General features: G+C 46.1%; 1 protein-coding gene across 1 annotated transcript in view; it reads left to right on the top strand.

The window, feature by feature from the left end:
• LOC129821728 (beta-1,3-glucosyltransferase-like) overlaps nucleotides 1-14382 on the top strand; it is a 154996-nt gene that overhangs the window by 78938 nt on the left and 61676 nt on the right. Inside the window, exons 4-7 of the mRNA XM_055879328.1 lie at nucleotides 641-750; nucleotides 4338-4414; nucleotides 9559-9670; nucleotides 12211-12347. Coding sequence (XP_055735303.1) covers nucleotides 641-750; nucleotides 4338-4414; nucleotides 9559-9670; nucleotides 12211-12347 — 436 coding nt within the window. The remainder of the gene's footprint in view (nucleotides 1-640; nucleotides 751-4337; nucleotides 4415-9558; nucleotides 9671-12210; nucleotides 12348-14382) is intronic.

The raw sequence follows: 14382 nt of genomic DNA, 5'->3' as shown, positions 1-14382 counted from the left end.
CGACTGCATTAGTGGGGCCTGTAATATGAGCCCTATAAAGGTGACAATAATGATATGTAAACGTTTCACACGCTGAGGCGGCCCACTGCCCTGAAGAGCGATCAAGGCTGTTAAAGAGACATTATCGAGCGGCTACAGCAAACTATCAGCAGGCTCCCTGCTACGCTCAGGCTCGTTACACACTGGAGAAACTCAATAATATTTACTAGGCTGTCCATCTTGTTTCTCTGCCCTTGCCACACAGTGGACAGCTGGGCTTTAGTCTGATTCAGCTATCTGTTGTGTTCTGCCGCTGCATTAGTTAGTCCCCGTCTGACTGATCATCATTTACTGTCGTGTGTGTGTGTGCGTGCGTGTGTGCGTGTGTGTGTGAGACAGTGACATTTGTCACTCAGGCCAAATGAAATTCTTATTAAGGGGATGGTGATTGTCAACAATGGAGGTCAGAGTAAGGTAGAGCTGTTAATTATCTCTAGAATATCTTTAGAAAGGGAATGTGTCGTGTTGGTTTTTGCACAAATTCACATCCTGTGCTGTGTTTTTCTGACAATGTCTGAAAAGATGTGTGCGTATTTCTTTCTTTTTTTAACCTGGTCTGTGCATGTCTCTGATCTGTTCCTGTGCTGTTTGTGTGTTGCAGACCTGCGAGAGATAGTCTTTGTGATCCAGAGCCAGAGTAACTCATTCCATGTGAGTCGGGCGGAGAGACAGAGAGCAGACCTGTTACAACAGACTCAGAGCCTCACACAGGTACCACCAGCGCCACCAATGCCACTTAGTCACACACACAGCATATGTTTTACTATCCTGTATTTACATTCAAAATCCTATTTTCCCTGAACCCTAACCGTAACGCCTATCCCTAATTGTAACCCTAACCTGGGAAATGTCCCCATGAGGGAGTATTCCTTGTTTTACTATCCTTGTGGGGACATTTGTGGATTTCCGGCACACACACACACACACACACACACACACACACACACACACACACACACACACACACACACACACACACACACACACACACACACACACACACACAGGTTTTTAGAGAAACAACAGCATCCCTTAACTTCAACCAGCTTCTCTAAGCGATATGGTCCATGGCCACAAATAACTGTTACTTACCTACTTATTCCTCTTTCCTCCCTGTGGACCATATAGCCGTTACTCTTTTGGAAAAATTTTGTGTGGAAAACCATCAGTTTAGTGTAACCGTGTCACGTTCAACTCTTCACGTTGAAATACCCACCATTGAATTGCTTTTCGGTGAAGCTTCCAGCTAAAGTGTTTCAAAATGGTGGTCAAGTGTGTTAGTGAGACAGAGGACGCAAGATCAAATTATAGTGCAGGCTTGTGAGCGAGAAAGCTAGACTTTTAAATGAATTAAATAAAGCCATTGAGAGTGGTTACATTTCTCCAGCCCCATCCCTTACCAAAATGGCGGCGGGGTGCCTGCTTTGTTGTTTTTTTGAACTGCAGCTTGTTCCTTTAACACTGTGTTATAAAACCTAATTAAGGAGTGGAGTTGATAAGTTCTGTACAGATACCGTAGACAACCAATGAAATAAAGGATATGTCTTTTCACAACAAACATAATCAACATCAATTAGCCATGAAAGAGGCACCAGTGCAGCCCATGCTTTTTGCCACATGGTGTCAGCATTGCTTTTTATGTGGAAAGGGATCATTGTCTCAGTGTATCCCCATCTGAGAGGTAGAGAGAACTAGGTACTGGTAGCATAGTGTATTGTCCAGTAGTGCAATGAAATAAAGTAGCTTTCACTAAGTCAGTCTGTTATGGAAAGAGCAGGTGTTCTTAATGTTTTGTATAGTCAGTGCCTAACCCCTATATGACGTCCAGGGGGACATTGAGACTGGCTTCCTGTGTCAACACAGGGAGGCCAGCTAGATCTATTAGAGACAGCCATCATTGAAGTCGTTTGTGGTGACGAAGGACAACAAGGGGCTTTGTACAAAACAAAGTAATCAGCGATTGGATCGTTTCGAACCAATCACTCTAGTCGATCTGGCTGGCCTCCCTATAGGGGTTATACACTTAGTATACAAAACATTAAGAACACCTGCTCTTTCCATGACATAGACATAGATCAGGTGAATCTGGGTGAAAGCTCGGATCCCTTATTGATGTCACCTGTTAAATCCACTTCAATCAGTGTAGATGAAGGGAAGGAGACAGGTTAAAGAATGATTTTTAAGCCTTGATACAAAAAACACACGGATTGTGTAGAGTATGTGTGCCATTCAGAGGGTGAATTGGCAACACAAAATATTTAAGTGCCTTTGAACGGAGTATGGAGGTAGGTGCCAGGCACACCGGTTTGTGTCAAGAACTGCAGCGCTGCTGATTTTTCACGCTCAACAGTTTCCTGTGTGTATAAAGAATGGTCCACCACCCAAAGGGCATCCAGCCAACCTGACACAACTGTGGGAATCATTGGCGTCAACATGGGCCGGCATCCATGTGGAACGCTTTCGACACCTTGTAGAGTCCGTAACCCGACCAATTGAGGCTGGCTGTTCTGAGGGGGGGGGGGGGGGGGGGTTTGTGCACAACTCCGTATTAGGAAGGTGTTCTGAATGTTTGGTGTACTCAGTGTGTAGTCAGACTGATTCAGCTGCATATCTCTATAAAAAGTGGCTGTGTGTAAGACAGTCCCTTGCAAGAGCTCGCAGAGTTAGTGCGTGCGTGTGGGTGCGTGCGTGCGAGCATGCCTGTACGTATGAGTGTGGAGGCTCTGGCTGTTGCGGGGACCAAGCCGCCCCACCCTTTCCACACACACCCCACCCAGTCTACTCCATGAGTAAAGCTTAGCATACTGTGTGTCTGTGATGGCTGTGTCTCTCTCAAGTGGTGAAAAGCGCTGGGTTTTTGTCCCTACAGCCTGCCTGGTGTTTGAACTGAACTGTTTCTTACTACCTGAGGTGAAAGTCAAGTTTAGACTGGTGAATATGCCATTATGAGCCTCGTTACGTTGTTCGTGTGTATATGGGGCTTGACTGAGCTGCTGGCAAACTCCCGGCTGACTAATGTGGTTAACATACTGGACACAGGCTAGGGTTAGGGATTTACAGTCCAGTACTATGATGGTGGGATGCTAGGTATTTGTGGGGCATTGCTGTTGAGTAGCTGGAGAGAGGCTATGTGTCTGTGAGCAGCATGGTCCCCCTTGGTTTCCAGTCTGCTGAGTGGAGTGGATGCAGTCATGCATGAACCCTTGTTTTCCTCTCTGTGTGAGGCCACCTCAGGCCACTACTGAATACCTCACATGCCCTTGACCTCGGAATCCGAGAAGGTTTGTTTGAAACCCAAGTTTTGTGTTTTCACTAAAAGTGGTTAGGGCAGTCAAATGCTTCAATACTTTGTGGCAATCTTTTGCACACCGGAGTATCTTTAGGCTACACGCAGTTTGTTTGTTTTAAAATAACCATTCTGTAGGTACTTAGTAGAGCTGAGCGGTATGAACAAAAATCCTTATTGTGATAAATTGCCTGGAATTGCGATAAAAGGATGACCCTTTAAACTACTACTACTAGTAGTCTGATGGTTGTAGCTGTAAATTGTTCATTTAACAATCGCCCATATTAGCAAACATTCAAACTACACATTTCTCTGGTGTAGGCTACTTATTGTAATGAACAACATCAGCAAAATGCCTGCGATAAGTGACCGCTATGGTCGGTGTCAAATGTTCGGTTTATCGTCCCAGCTCTAGTACTTAGGCTTTGTTTCTGTGCCACTGCCGTCTCCAACTAAACAAACACAATTTCTTCTAATCTAGAACCAGATTCTTTGAGGACTGTCCTTCCATAGGTTCCGTAGGTTGTCTTTCCTCCTGCTGTTAACTAAATACTTTGGTTACTCTGCTCTAAATTTAAGAGTTCCTTTCTTAGTTACTCTGCTCGAGATTACTGCTGTAAAGTGAAGACTACCTCTTAGGTTGGGGCGGCAGGGTAGCCTAGTGGTTGGAGCGTTGGACAAGTAACTGAAAGGTTGCAAGTTCAAATCCCCGAGCTGACAAGGTACAAATCTGTCCCTGAACAGGCAGTTAACCCACTGTTCCTAGGCCGTCATTGAAAATAAGAATTTGTTCTTAACTGACTTGCCTAGTTAAATAAAGGTAAAAATAAAGGTTACTGTTTTAAAGTAAATACTATTTGGGTTAATCTGCTGTAAAGAAAATACTTCCTTGGGTTACTACTGTAAACACTTCCTTAGTTACTCTGCTCTGAAGTCAATACTTCTTTAGTAAAGATTTCCAGAGATCCCACTGTTGGGCTTGATGTTAATTAAAAACTCTTTCTCTTTTCAGACACCACCTCCGGTCCTGCTCCTCCACAGTCTGACAGACAATGAGGGAGACTGGAGCATCCTTCCTGTGCTGCCTTAGTAAGTGCTTGGGCCTGTCAGCTCTCAAAAGCGCAGCCATTACCCACATTCACAAAGACTTCCATCCTGTAATTCCCATCCATACAGTACAGTAGTGTCACGTTCCTGACCTATTTATGTTAGTTATGTGTGTTAGTTGGTCAGGACGTGAGGTTGGGTGGGCATTCTATGTTTTCTGTTTCTGTGTTGGTTTTGGGTTGCCTGGTATGGCTCTTAATTAGAGGCAGGTGTTTGGCGTTCCTCTAATTAAGAGTCATATTTAGGTAGGCGTTGTCACAGTGTTCTTTGTGGGTGATTGTCTTCCGTGTCTGTATGTTATTTCGTACCACACGGGACTGTTTCGGTTTATGTAGTCTGTTTCCTATTCGTGCATTCTTCGTGTCTATGTAAGTTCTCATGTTTAGGTCAGTCTACGTCGTTTGTTATTTTGTATCATTTCAAGTGTAGTTCGTGTTCGTTTTTCGTCTTGTTTAATAAATATGTATTCAAACTTCGCTGCGCCTTGGTTCCCTCAATACTCCTCCTTTTCCGAAGATGGAGAGGAGGAGGATCGCCGTAACAGAATCACCCACCATACCAGAGCCAAGCAGCGGAGTCAACGGAGAAAGGGACAGGAAAAGAAGGAGCAATGGACATGGGACGATGTATTGGACGGAAAGGGTTGCTACACTTGGGAGGAGATCCTGGCTGGTAGGGATCGCCTCCCATGGGAACAGCTGGAGGCACTGAGGAGAGCAGAGGCTACCGGAGAGAGGAACCGGAGCTATGAGGGAACGCGTCTGGCACGGAAGCCCAAAAAGCCCGTAAGTAATTCCCAAAAATTTCTTGGGGGGGGGCTAGGAGGTGGGTGGGCCAAGGGCAGGTAGGAGACCTGCGCCCACTTCCCAGGCTTACCGTGGAGAGCGGGAGTACGGGCAGGCGCCGTGTTACGCAGTAGAGCGCACGGTGTCTCCTGTACGAGTGCATAGCCCAGTGCGGGTTATTCCACCTCCCCGCACTGGTAGGGCTAGATTGGGTATTGAGCCAGGTGTCATGAGGCCGGCTCAACGCGTCTGGTCTCCAGTGCGTCTCCTCGGGCCGGCATACATGGCACCTGCCTTACGCATGGTTTCCCCGGTTCGCCTACATAGCCCGGTGCGGGTTATTCCACCTCCCCGCACTGGTCGGGCAACCGGGAGTATTCAACCAGGTAAGGTTGGGCAGGCTCAATGCTCAAGAGTGCCAGTACCCTCCACGGTCCGGTATTTCCGGCGCCACCTCCCCGCCCCAGCCTAGTACCTACAGTGCCTACACTACGCACTAGGCTATCAGTGCGTCTCCTGAGCCCAGTTCCTCCTCCACGCACTCTCTCTGTAGTGCGTGTATCTAGCCCGGTGCCTCCAGTTCCGGCACCACGCACAAAGCCTCCTGTGCGTCTCCAGAGCCTTGAACACACTGTATATTCTCCCCCTACTAATCCTGATGTGCTTGTCCTCAGCCCGGTGTCACCAGTGCCGGTACCTCGCATCGGGTATAGAGTGGGCTTTGAGAATACAGTGTGCCCTGTCCCTGCTCCCCGCACTAGTAGGAAGGTGCTTATCCTTAGCCCGGTGCCTCCAGTTCCGGCACCACGCACCAGGTCTACAGTGCGCCGTATCCGGCCAGAGCCATCCGTCTCCCCAGCGCCATCTGAGCCATCCGTCTCCCCAGCGCCATCTGAGCCATCCGTCTCCCCAGCGCCATCTGAGCCATCCGTCTCCCCAGCGCCGTCTGAGCCATCCGTCTGCCATGAGCCTGCAAAGCCGCCCGTCTGCCATGAGCCTGCAAAGCCGCCCGTCTGCCATGAGCCTACAGAGCCGCCCGCCAGACAGGAGCCGCTAGAGCCGCCCGCCAGACAGGAGCCGCTAGAGCCGCCCGCCAGACAGGATCTGCCAGAGCCGCCAACCAGACAGGATCTGCCAGAGCCGCCAACCAGACAGGATCTGCCAGAGCCGCCAACCAGACAGGATCTGCCAGAGCCGCCAACCAGACAGGATCTGCCAGAGCCGCCAACCAGACAGGATCTGCCAGAGCCGCCAGCGAGCCATGAGCAGCCAGAGCCACCAGCGAGCCATGAGCGTCGAGAGCCGCCAGCGAGCCATGAGCGTCGAGAGCCGCCAGCGAGCCATGAGCGTCGAGAGCCGTCAGCCCGCCATGAGCGTCGAGAGCCGTCAGCCCGCCATGAGCGTCGAGAGCCGTCAGCCCGCCATGAGCGTCGAGAGCCGTCAGCCCGCCATGAGCGTCGAGAGCCGTCAGCCTGCCATGAGCGTCAAGAGCCGTCAGCCTGCCATGAGCGTCGAGAGCCGTCAGCCTGCCATGAGCGTCGAGAGCCGTCAGCCTGCCATGAGCGTCCAGATTCGTCAGTCAGCCATGAGCTGCCCTTCAGCCTGAAACGGCTAGATACCCAGAACTGCCCATCAGTCCAGAGCTGTCTCTCTGTCCGGAGCTGCCTTTCAGTTCGGAGTTGCCCCTCTATCAGTATCTCCCTCTCTATCTTGATCTACCTCTATATTCTTATCTATCCCTCTGTCTTGATCTATCTCTCTGTCCCGGTGCTGTCCCTATCAGTGATGTTATTAAGAGGATTTTGTGGGGGTAAAAGGAGGGTGGACATTCTTAGAGGGAGGAAGCTAGGATGGATTATGGTGGGGTGGGGACCTCGCCCGGAGCCTGAGCCACCACCGTGGTTAGATGCCCACCCAGACCCTCCCCTAGACTTTGTGCTGGTGCGCCCGGAGTTCGCACCTTATGGGGGGGGGTAATGTCACGTTCCTGACCTATTTATGTTAGTTGTTATGTGTGTTAGTTGGTCAGGACGTGAGGTTGGGTGGGCATTCTATGTTTTCTGTTTCTGTGTTGGTTTTGGGTTGCCTGGTATGGCTCTTAATTAGAGGCAGGTGTTTGGCGTTCCTCTAATTAAGAGTCATATTTAGGTAGGCGTTGTCACAGTGTTCGTTGTGGGTGATTGTCTTCCGTGTCTGTATGTTATTTCGTACCACACGGGACTGTTTCGGTTTATGTAGTCTGTTTCCTATTCGTGCGTTCTTCGTGTCTATGTAAGTTCTCATGTTTAGGTCAGTCTACGTCGTTTGTTATTTTGTATCATTTCAAGTGTAGTTCGTGTTCGTTTTTCGTCTTGTTTAATAAATATGTATTCAAACTTCGCTGCGCCTTGGTTCCCTCAATACTCCTCCTTTTCCGAAGATGGAGAGGAGGAGGATCGCCGTAACAAGTAGGGATGTAACGATTCACCGATAAAGTTGACAAATCGGCGGTTAAACATTTTTTGGGCCTCAAATTACTTTCTTTCTACCTTCTGAAAATACCCCTCATATTTTGTGACAACTGCGTCCTCTCCTTCAGTGTTGAACCAAGAATGTAATTATGTTGCTGGTCATTGATCTGCAAGTCATTTTGCATGCCGAACAACCCCGGGCAATATCAGTAGCCTATTCAAACTGCGCACTGCGTGCCGCCTCGTGCGCTGACCAACGAGATTTAGGCCTATTTCTGATCTACGAGTCACATTCAGCATTTAAATGTTTGTAAAATGGCCTTCACAATATTAGGCTTTATTTGTTGAGTGACAACCAATCTCGTAGTTCTTGTATCCTTTGCTAGGTAATTCTATTCAAATGCATTTTTGAAAATTGTGATTTACTGGAATATAAATAGCTTAAGCTACTGCCGGAGACAACTCAAGCATGCATGCACATACAGCTTTCAAGAGATGTTGGGCGAGTTTCACCATCCCTTCATCAAATCTAACATTGCCCCCCCGCCCAACTGATAGTTTCCCTAATGGCCGGGCTCAGGTGCCAACATACACCATAGACATATACGTCATACACGCACACGCACACGCACACACACACACACACACACACACACACACACACACACACACACACACACACACACACACACACACACACCAGACAGATCCAGCTCATGAGCTCCATCAGCAGCAGATGTTTATTTACACTGAATAAAAATATTAACGCAACATGTTAAGTGTCGGTCCCATGTTTTATGAGCGGAAATAAAAGATCCCAGAAATGTTACATACGCACAAAAAACAGATTTCTCTCAAATCTTGTGCTTGAATTTGTTTACATTCCTGTCGGTGAGCAGTTCTCCTTTGCCGAGATAATTCATCCCCCTGACAGGTGTGGCATATCAAGAAGCTGATTAAACGGCATGATCACTACACAGGTGTCCCTTGTGCCGGGGACAATAAAAGGTCACTCTAAAATGTGCAGTTTTGTCACACAACACAATGCCACAGATTTCTCAAGTTTTGAGCGAGCGTGCAATTGGCACGCTGACTGCAGGGATGCCCACCAGAGCTCTTGCCAGAGAATTGAATGTTCATTTCACTACCATAAGCCACCTCCTACGTAATTTTTGAGAATTTGGCAGTACATCCAACTGGCCTCCGCATACTACCGCAGACCACGTGTATGGAGTCGTGTGGGCGAACGGTTTACGGATGTCAACGTTGAGAACAGAGTGCCCCGTGGTGGCGGTGGGGTAAAGTCTTTGAAATCGTTTCAAACTAAAACGTGTAGTTCTTGTATCCTATCGGAGCTCATATATCTAGATACGTATTGAATTGCCTCGTAAGGGAAAGATGCACAGCCCTACTATACAGCATATGGCTGTCTCCACCTGCTAGGGTCAGGCAAAAACATATAATCTCGGGCAAATAATCATGTAGCAATATTGGAGGTTATATGAAAGTATTATTTATTTAGTACAGCATGACCAATATACACAATACTTAATTTGTTTGAATTTTAGAAGGTATTTCTCCTATTGTATAACAGGATTAGCTACCATACTATGATAGTTACCTATAGCCACCCGTCAACTTATGCCCTGTTCTGCCTTTTGCTAGCCTGGGTGTCAGTCTGTTTCTGCTCTCTTGCCAACTATTTATTGAATTCTCATGCCAAACAATGACAACAATGATGGAGTAGGCAAGAGCGTAATACAGATCTGGGACCAGGCTAGCCTTTTTCCTACAATGAGGTCAAAACGAAAGGTCATGTCATGAATGTATCCACTGGTTCAATAAGCTGTGCAAAGGTCTGGTGACCCTGACAGTATTTCCGCTTCCTCAGCTTATCCTTGTTGTTTGGGAAGAACTCATCCTGGTTGGTGTTTCTGGAAGAGGAGACAAACGTCAAGGTGACCAAACTGCTCCAGGCCCTCAGGAAGTTTGACAGGAGAAAAGTAAGTGACCCACCGATTTAGGATTGTAATAATAATATTTTTATACGGAGGGACCACTCTGCACCAGTCTTTACTTACCGTATTCACAGTACTTCACTTCTCCTTAGCCAACGACAGGGGAATTTCCCCACTGAGCACCAGCCTTCTGTCTCAGCAGCTGTAATAGAGTCAGTGGGTTGGACCTAGTCTTGGAAACCAACACCCTAGGCAACAGCAGTGACTAGGGTTTGGAATTAATGATGGACTGTCTTGGTAACTTCGAAAAGGAAAAAAAAATATTCCGGGTATGGTCCTCTTCAGCAGAATACCGTCTCTGAAATACTAACCCTGGTTATGGTCAAATTAAAGTGAGTATTGGACATCATTTTTCATTCCAACATTAAGCATTGGGTTGGATCCTGTATCTGGGCCCACATAAGCCTAGTCTCTAGACAGACAGGTTGCTTCCGGCAATATACCAATGCTCCAGCTTAACACATCTGTAGAAGTTCCAGCGTCAGTTGGGACAGAGTGGTCGGGTCAGAAATAGGAATCGTGTTACCGGCAACGTCTCTGCCGGATCCGCTTGTTGCCGTAGCTCAGGGATGGGCAACTCCAGTCCTCGGGGAACCCAGCTAACACACTTGACTCCAATAATCAACTTCAGTTTAGAATGCGATTCATTTAATAAGCTGTGTTCGCTAAGGATGGAGAAAAAGTGTGACACCACTCTGGCATTCCAGGACTGGAGTTCTCTGTTAATAAGAACAAAACATTTTTTTGTGAAGATCTGGTTTACCAACGGGAGGTGTAATTAGTTTGATGTTGTTTGATGTTGATGTTGTTAGCTCTAGCTAAATACAATTCCTGCCTGCATTTTAAGCTCTGCCTACCCAAACTCATTATTTGTTGGGAGAGTTGTCTGTCCGAAGAGGAATTTTACGAAATGTTAGATAGAAGCCGACATCCTCCTCAGACCTTGTGCCGTTGCCTAGCTTGCGCTGCTCCTAGTTCTGGAATATCTGAGACGAATGTAGGCCTGCTGTCCAACCAGCCTGTAAAGCAGGCTGTCTGTCAAACACAGTATGAGCTGCTTTAGCCGCCTCGCTCTCCGGAGGCCTATTTTAATCTGTCTCACTCCAACAATAATAATGGTGTTAAGATTGTATTTTAGCGGCAGCACAGATGCAGGCAGGGTTTATTAAGGTGTCATCATTTGGGGCGGCAGGTAGCCGAGTGGTTTGAGCATTGGGCCAGTAACCGAAAGGTTGCTAGATCGAATCCCCGTCGTTCTGCACCCTGAACAAGGCAGTTAACCCACTGTTCCTAGGCTGTCATTGTAAATATGAATTTGTTCTTAACTGACTTGCCTGGTTAGATAAATAAATAAAAAATATGTATATATTTTTTTTAATCTACCATTGTACTTCTAGCTCGTCTCCAGAGCCACTCTACTCTGAGGTTCAGGATCCAGGTGTTGCATGTTGATTAGCTAGTTCTTTTAAACCACGAGCACAGGATGCCAATAGAAAAGGTTTTGTCCTCCATAGTGTTATTGAGTTAATATTCATTTTGTTTGAAAAAAGTGGATTCTGAGGATAAAACCAGATAATGACAGTTGAAAGAGGTGTTGCTTAGTTTGTTTTCGAAGCAACGCCTGTCATCCTATTGACTGCAGCAAAGTGAATGCTTAAACTTTCTGGATTTTGTTACCATTAATAATTCGGTCAAACATATATTTCTTGTTGTCTTGGGAGTTCAAAAATTCTGTTTTTGTTGCTTATTTTTATGGATGAAAGATTTGTTTTTTGATAAGCCTGGACCGTTGAAACAGGCTTTAAACCAAAGCATGAGAACTCAAAGCCCAATGCCATCCAACGGCCATCCTGATTAGTATATCTCGATACCGTCCAATGAACAACATCAAACTAATTACACCTCCCGGTGGTAAACCAGATCTTCACAAAAAATTGTTTTGTTCTTATTAACAGAGAACAGAGGTTCAAGTTATTCTTACTCTGAAAAACTATGCATAATAATTAAGTGAACCTTCCATCTGCTAGCCGGGACAGCCTGGAACCTGTAAGGGATTCCAATTCCAAGTGAGAAATAGAATTCAGTATTATCTCATCATCCACACACAGCCCTGAGCTCTGTGCACAGCGCTATATCAGGGTTGAGGAAAGGATGTAGGCTGCCTTATGACTCATTTTAATAAATCACTCTGTATGTGTGACTTCAATTTAGACTCAATTCGATTCAGTATTAACGCAGGGACCATCTTTACTATGGTCAAATAAAGTCCCAGAATAGTTTTGGGTACTTCAGAAACAGCTACTACTTCAATAACTGGTAGACTCCCCTCATAGATATGCTTCCATTTATCAGAATAAAATAAGTGTATGCATGCAAGCAGTAGTTTGTTACCACGTTTGCTCTTTCTATAAAATGTATTTTTGCAATGTTTCTAATGTTTATAACCTCAATGAATACAGCCCAGATGTGTGGCGCGTTAGCAGCAATGTCACCATGATGCTGATGATATCACATCCATCCCTCAGGAGTGGTTCCTGGGTAAACCTCTTCATGATGAGGAGTCGACCATCATCCACCACTACGCCTTTGCAGAGAACCCCTCCATCTTTAAATACCCAGACTTCTCTGCTGCCTGGGCCCTTAGCATCCCCCTGCTTGACAGGTCAGGTCCTAATCTATATCTACCTTGTTTAACTCTTGTTGTCTCCATCGACCTTTATTTACAGGTGCAATCTGTGATTTGTACATCCATTTTTTTAAACTTCTAAATTAATTAAATAGCTACTGTATTTATTTATTTATTTATTATTATTATTATTATTTTTAATTTTATCCCATTTTCTCCCCAATTTTCGTGGTATCCAATCGCTAGTAATTACTACCTTGTCTCATCGCTACAACTCCCGTACGGGCTCGGGAGAGACGAAGGTCGAAAGCCATGCGTCCTCCGAAGCACAACCCAACCAGCCGCACTGCTTCTTAACACAGCACGCCTCCAACCCGGAAGCCAGCCGCACCAATGTGTCGGAGGAAACACCGTGTACCTGGCCCCCTTGGTTGGCGCGCACTGCGCCCGGCCCGCCACAGGAGTCGCTGGAGCGCGATGAGACAAGGATATCCCTACCGGCCAAACCCTCCCTACCCCGGACGACGCTATGCAAATTGTGCGTCGCCCCACGGACCTCCCGGTCGCGGCCGGCTGCGACAGAGCCTGGGCGCGAACCCAGAGACTCTGGTTGCGCAGTTAGCACTGCGATGCAGTGCCCTAGACCGCTGCGCCACCCGGGAGGCCCAGCTACTGTATTTCTACTTGGAAAATATAACTTATGAATGCCTCGTGAGATTAGTTCAACTGTCTTATCTGATCAGAACCCAAAATATAAGCTGTTTTAGTCCATTGTTTGTAAACAATGTACACTGAACAAAAATGTAAAGTGTTGGTCCCATGTTTCATGAGCTGAAATAAAAAATCCCAGAAATGTTCCATATGCACAAAAAGCGTATTTCTCTAAAATGTTGTGCACAAATTTGTTTATATCTGTAACGTTCGTCATATTCCTCCTCCTCGGACGAGAAGGATCGGACCAATACGCGGAGTGGTTAGTGTTCATGATGAATGATTTATTATAACGGAAAAACTGAACACTGAAAATATAAAACAAATAAACGAAGTGCAGAAAACAGATACAGTACCGTGTGGTGAAAAACACAAACACGGAAACAAACACCCACAAAACACACGTGAAACCCAGGCTGCCTAAGTATGATTCTCAATCAGGGACAACGATTGACAGCTGCCTCTGATTGAGAATCATACCAGGCCGAACACAAAAATCCCAACATAGAAAATCAACCATAGACAAACCCACCCAACTCACGCCCTGACCAACTAAAATAAATACAAGACAAAGGAAAACAGGTCAGGAACGTGACAATATCCTTCTTAGCAAGCATTTCTTCCTTGCCAAAATAATTCATCCAACTGACAGATGTGGCATATCAAGAAGCTGGTTAAACAGCATGATCATTACACAGGTGCACCTTGTGGTGGGGATAATAAAAGGGCACTTTAAAATGTGCAGTTTGTCACACAACACAGTGCCACAGATGTCAAGTTTTGAGGGAGCGAGCAATTGGCATGCTGACTGCAGCAATGTCCACCAGAGCTGTTGCCAGATAATTGAATGTTAATTTCTCTACAAACATCGTTTTAGAGAATTTGGCAGTGCGTCCAACAGGCCTCACAACTGCAGACCACGTGTAACATACGGCTTCTTCACCTTTAGGGTAAAGCCCTCCTAGGCCCACCCATGGCTGTACCCCTGCCCAGTCATGTGAAATCCATAGATTAGGGCCTAATGATTTTATTTCAACTGATTTCCTTATATGAACTGTAACTCAGTAAAATCTTTGAAATTGTTGCATGTTGCGTTGATATTTTTGTTCCGTATAAGTTGAAAACAAACACTTTATAGCTTCAAAACCTAGTTAGAACTATCAGTTTGATCTGATGGATGCACCTATAGATCTATTTTCCTTATTGGTCTTTAGAAACCTGAATAGCGACCACATCTCAGCAATAATGGGGTCTACTCGACGATAACTTATTTTATACTGTTTATTTCATTCTATCATTAATCATTGTTCAATTCTTAGTGGTCTAGGAAAATAATAATATTTATAACTGCAAATTCTAA

The sequence above is a fragment of the Salvelinus fontinalis genome, chromosome 24, assembly GCF_029448725.1.
Source record: "Salvelinus fontinalis isolate EN_2023a chromosome 24, ASM2944872v1, whole genome shotgun sequence".
NCBI classification, from domain to species: Eukaryota; Metazoa; Chordata; class Actinopteri; order Salmoniformes; family Salmonidae; genus Salvelinus; species Salvelinus fontinalis.
Note: the sequence above shows the minus strand (reverse complement) of the source record. Positions and strands in the feature narration are given on the sequence as shown.